The sequence below is a fragment of the Saccoglossus kowalevskii genome, chromosome 12, assembly GCF_978046115.1.
Source record: "Saccoglossus kowalevskii chromosome 12, keSacKowa6.1, whole genome shotgun sequence".
NCBI classification, from domain to species: Eukaryota; Metazoa; Hemichordata; class Enteropneusta; family Harrimaniidae; genus Saccoglossus; species Saccoglossus kowalevskii.
Genome location: NC_140652.1, coordinates 24,661,564 through 24,667,563, shown reverse-complemented (window position 1 = coordinate 24,667,563; position 6,000 = coordinate 24,661,564). Strand labels below are relative to the sequence as shown.

The 6,000-nt window shown below is 33.4% G+C and overlaps 1 protein-coding gene across 2 annotated transcripts in view; it reads left to right on the top strand.

Annotated features, from left to right (window-relative positions):
* The first annotated feature begins 1,097 nt into the window (after nt 1-1,097).
* Nucleotides 1,098-6,000, top strand: part of LOC100366754 (beta-parvin-like) — a 33,374-nt gene continuing 28,471 nt past the window's right edge. For both annotated transcript variants that reach the window (XM_002734478.4, XM_085506523.1), the window contains exons 1-3: nt 1,098-1,312; nt 3,595-3,687; nt 3,768-3,838. In XM_002734478.4, coding sequence (XP_002734524.1) covers nt 1,159-1,312; nt 3,595-3,687; nt 3,768-3,838 — 318 coding nt within the window. In that variant the 5' untranslated portion in view covers nt 1,098-1,158. The remainder of the gene's footprint in view (nt 1,313-3,594; nt 3,688-3,767; nt 3,839-6,000) is intronic.

Here is a 6,000-nt window from a genome sequence, read left to right as displayed (position 1 = left end):
GCTACCCGACCCTGACACATAATATTCTAACCAATCAGATTGTTTGTTACTGCTATAAGCTTTGACTTCGAATGTTGCAATAACCCTTATATTTAAAACAGAATTGACGCATGTCTGCCGGTGGACCTAACTATTTCATTTCAGGGGTGTAACAATATAGGCAATTCTCCTTTCAAAATATTATATGTTAATTTCACACTGTAATAAAATGCTCTTCAGCTTAAGATATATGGAGATTGTGTAAATAGACAATAATAGAAACATAACAAACATACACTTTTTTAGAATTGTGTGTCCATTCATTATTTGAATAATACATAAAAATTACAAGAAAAACTATTATTTGTATGTTAGTCTGGCACGCGTTTCCAATAATAAAACAACTTGTACCTATAGTACTACCTAGACTAAAAGTGTGATTGTTGTGACAAATTGTTTTTAATCTGGGGAGAGAGAGTTGGAGGAAATTGGGCAACTGCGTATTTTTTTCACATTACCATGGCAGGAATTTGTTTCTGGGAGCATGTCTGAACATTATTTATCCCCCAATTTTTAATTTCTGTTTAGAGAGTTTTTTTTTATTTCTTACTATTGTGCAAATTCCTTGAGTTTTTGTCAGATATCAAATTGGTTAGCCCTTAGATCATTTGATAGAGTACCAATAGGAAAGTCCCTACCATATTGAAATGTTCGTAGGGACTTTTCTAGAACTTCCCGTGCGAATTTGTTTTGTTCACGTTTTTTTTTCTAATTTCTGTTCAATTATTAAGACAATGATGAATTAAAGTCGAGATTACGTTGACTGAAACGCTGGTCCAAACTCAAATCGTAACAAACTTAGAGATGCTTGGGGATTCCCAACTACCTAAGCTTATAGAAATTAGTTACGAATGTTCGCCAAATTATGTTCTGTGTGAATAAATGTCTTGACATATCAAACTTCTTTTAATCGTTCATATTTTTGTAATATTTAGAATTTTGAATAGTATAAAGTAATCATTAATGTTTGTTTCATCATCAGTTTATTAATAATTGTTCGTTAAACGAGTGGTTTTCTGCTCAAATTTCAACGCTTGGGGCCGGTAAGAACAAACGCCCTCAGCGTTGAAATTGAGCAGGGAACTAGACGAGACGCGAATAGTAAAAAGAATTTCCAAAATGGCTTCCCCTGTCAAACCGCCCCAGCAAGCTGGCTTCACTGTCGAGCCAACTGCACCATTCCCGTGGCCAGGGACGAAGAAAGAAGACAAGGATGACTCCCTTTTTGACAAAATGGCAACTTTGGGCAGATCGAAAAAGAAAATTAAGGAAGGTTAGTCATGTTATATCCAATGTTATGGTTGTGAATCGTTTACCGGAAGCTGTCAATTCCTTCACCAAATATGGACATAGTCAACTTTGTTTATATTTTATAGTGAGGTGACTGATATGATAAAATGTTGAAGTGTTCGTTTTTATGAGACAGGATTGTGAAAATCTTTATTAGCGTTTTACTGTGACACGGGCTTGACGATCTAAGTATGCGTTTGATTGTCGAAGTCTAGCAGGACATTGCTTGCAGCTCAGATTGATATCTGCTCTATCACTAAAAGTACATCTCCTATAAACATACATATAAACTAAAAATCGGATTTTTGTGATGTATACTACTATTAAAATCATTAAAATCATGCTTATTTTTACCAGAAAAAACAGGCCTGTAATTTACGTAAGCGCATTGTTAATGCATTTACCTTCCTAGCCCTGAGTACAGTCCTGTAGGGTGGCTTTCTTGTGCTCATCATTCGGCCCCCACAGTCCTGAGAAGTCGTATAGACCTATAAGACTGTACTCAAGGCTATTACCATCCAAAACAGACCAAACACTAGTACATACTGACTAATACATTGGCAGTCTACATGTGTATATCAACATTCCAATATGTGAATAATACGTGTAGCAGCCGATGTCTTGGCGTACAAGCGCAGCCGAGTAGTTTATTGATTTACTAAAAATAGAGCTGACGTAACCATAAGATGTAGAAGCGGATGAATTGTGAAAGTCAAGTATAGTTCACAGTCGAGTTGAGTGGAATTCAAGATGGCACCATCCACGATTCCTATGTCACCACTGATCAGAATAAATCGAAACACTATTCAAAGTTGAACTATTTGCCAGAAAACTTTTGTCTTATCATTGAACAATGTTCTGATGATGATGCTTAATGTTGAATGAGCTGTCTCGCGACATATATTTTGGGAAACAAACGAAAAAAATTGACCAGAAGTGCACTGTTTTCAAACTCTTGGGGTATATAGATTTCTACCATAATGATACTCTTCTATATATGCACATGTTATTTGTAGAGCTTGATACACATGCAGCCTTTGATCAGTATTGCTGATGTCGCTATGCTTTTGAGATTACACATGAATATATAAATTACACTTGACATGTAGGAAAAGTTACTTTAAAGGGCAGTGGTCGTCACAAATTTCATGTTAACAAACAATGTATTTTACATGTGTTCTGTGCTTCGTTATGAGTCCAATATTGAATAAGACATGGCGCAACGACCGCCTCCCTTCAAAAGAGGAATCAAATTCTCAAACACAGAACTACAATTGTATGTCATAATTCTCCAAATATCAGGACCAATAACAAACAACTTTTTTTCGGACCGGCACTCAAAATTAGGGACCAACACGGAAACACTTCCAACCAAGACTATTGTCCGACGTACCGACCGACACGCATCCTGCCAGTCGTGGATTATAATTTGTAAACAATAGACATAGTCACACGATGTGGTAGCAGTTTACAAACAATAAGTTAATTTTGTAAAATTAGCACCTCTTTGTCTGTCGTAAGTAAATACTTTGACATCGACACAGTCTTTAGATTGAAAGCTAAAATTCTTTCAAAATCAATTCCATCCCGATATAACATGGGCAAAGGCTTTTTAAGCGGAGTTCACGATCAGTTTAAACTACTCAAGAAAAATAATGTGTTTATTGCGTGATTGGGTAAAATACATTTGAACTTTTATCATCGCGAATCATGTAAAAACTCGTCTTTCAAGACTTCTTTTACCTTTTAAAAATTGCTAATCACCTCTTTCGAAAACCATCATGCAGTTTTCATCTGAAATCCATACCAGCCCATCATGCTACGACATCTCTTTACTTCCGCAATGTAGATTTTATGATCACCACCATTCAGAAAACTTCGGGTTCTGGCGGCATTACCATGAGGCATTCTGATTGGTTGATGGCGTTTTTGACCCAACGGGTCAATATTTTTTGCAGAAAGCTATGAATAATTATTATATGGAATAAAAAATAAACCTTCCTTGTACTGTACAATTCAAATCTGAAGAAGCAGTGTTCATTTCCAGAAAAAACCTTTCTCTGTGTCTTTCCCTCATCATGGTCGAACTACCCTAGATCTGTCAAACACGTGTCAAACTAATTGTTTACAGTGGTATACTACAAGTAGTATCCTTATTACAGTATGGTACATTGTAACATAAAATCTATATCACCTCGTAGTATGCATAGTCTAAGGTCAAATTCGGCTGTGTATCAATAATGTTGATGTTTTATTATTTTACAGTGAATGAACTTCAAGCAGAAGGTCAACATGCCATTGACTCACCTACGTCATCATTAATTTTAGCCGATATATCACCAGATGCATATAATATGGGTAAGTATCACCCTTTTTAAAGCGTTTATATTTTAAGAAAATGGTTGCTATTTATAATGCTGTGCATTTATCTCTTCTAGATGAAAATGAAGAGAGATCCATGATTGAAGCCGAATCTCGAGATGATCCCAAACTAAAAGAACTGATCACCGTAAGTATGTACGTACGTCTGTACGTTCTAAGCTCAATTCTACTTGTGTAGAAACCCAAAAAGAATTGTAATTTCACCAAGACTGGGTGGTAGTTGAACATTTGAATAAGGATATTTAATTTTGATTTTTTTATGAAAAGATTATTCAATAGAATTTAAACAAAATGGTTTTTGACAAAGTGTGGTGTAGACCAGCATCGTATTCTTTGGATTTTAAATTTAATATATTTAGCTATCGGTGACATAACCAGAAATAAACCCCAGCTTAATAATTAACTCTTATACAGTAATATTGTCTATTGTATTTGATCTTTAAAAATTCTCTAATATAGTATTTGCTCTATTAGAAGTGCATCTGTTCAGTCTAAACATGAAAAAAATTACCGGTATATTCAATATCTTAAATATACTTCAATATCTAATTTACATTTACTTGTGCTTCACTTATCATCCACCTTCAAACTCAAGACACTGCAAATCAGACTTTTTTGACATTTTACAGAATGAAATATCCAAATTTTCAAAAAAAGGCAACATTATTCTACTCGGAGATCTTAACAGTAGAACAGGCACACTACCTGATTATGTTGATAATGATAATAATAGATTTACACCATTACCTAATTCTTACTTAGATGATGACATATCAGAACCAACAGTTCGTAATAACAGGGACACATCCATTAATGCACATGGCAAAGCATTATTAGAATTATGTAAAAATTGTAACATCAGAATTCTAAATGGAAGAATGCCCGGAGATTCCAGTGGCAATTTTACATGCTACCATTACAATGGAATAAGCACTGTTGAATATGCCATAACCTCACTAAACATATTTGACAGCATTGAATATATTAAAGTTCATGATTTTACATGTACATCAGACCACTGCCAGATATCGTGCTTACTACGATTAGATCAGAATGCACTTGATATACCGATAAATAACACAGGTACTTTAAATAATTTACCAAAGAGTTGGGTTTGGGATAGATTGTCAGTCTTCGATTACCAGGATAATCTAGCATCTGAGAAGGTTCAAGCTATTGTAAAGTCATTTATTGATAAAATTTATAGCATAGATAAGAAAGGAATTAATACTGCTGTAGAAGATTTTAATTTAATTATTAATAATGCAGCCAGTCAGATTTTTAAACATAAACGAAAAAGTAATGGTGGAAATGTTAAACGTAAATCAAAGAAAAAATGGTTTGACAAAGAATGTAATATTCTTAAAACAGATCTGCGTAATACTGCACGTATAATCAGCAAATATCCTTTTAATGCTAACTTACGAAATGTGTTCTTTGCCAAGAAAAAGAAATACAAAAAGTTAATTAGATCAAAACAAAAAGAAGAACAAAATAAAATTGTTAATAAATTAACTGACATAAAAGAAAATAATCCCCAACAATATTGGAAAATAATCAATGAACTAAAAGGCTCAAGAAATGATCAATCTAATCCAATTTCACCAGGAAAATGGCAAGAATTCTATGAACAATTAAATAATAATGCTACTGATAATAATTAATAATTCTCTTTTTCAAAAACAGATCATCTCTAACATCTCAGCTATGGAAGTAAAAGAACATTTTTACAATTATAATTTAAATAATGAGATATCTGAAAAAGAAATTAGGCTAGCCATTAAAAAACTAAAGAGTAAAAAATCATCAGGATATGATGGTTATTGCCCAGAATTACTTAAATACAGTTCAGACTTCCTAATTCAGCCACTACGTAAATTATTTAATATAATCCTGGACTCAGGTATTTATCCAGATCTTTGGAACATTAGTATTATCTCTCATATCTTCAAAAAAGGAGACAAAACTGACCCAGAAAATTATAGAGGAATAGCTGTTTCTAGTTGTGTAGGTAAAACCTTTTGTAGTATAATTAACACTAGAATTAGTCAATATACCGAAGATAATAACATTATAAACAATAACCAGGCAGGATTCCGTAAGGGATATCGTACTACAGATCAGATATTTGTATTGAAAACTATTGTCAACAAATACTTGAAATCAAAGGGAAAATTGTACTCGTGTTTCATAGACTTTCGAAAAGCATTCGATAAAGTCTGGAGACAAGGGCTTTTCTATAAATTACTTAATAATGGTATAAATGGTAAAATCTATAACATCATTAAA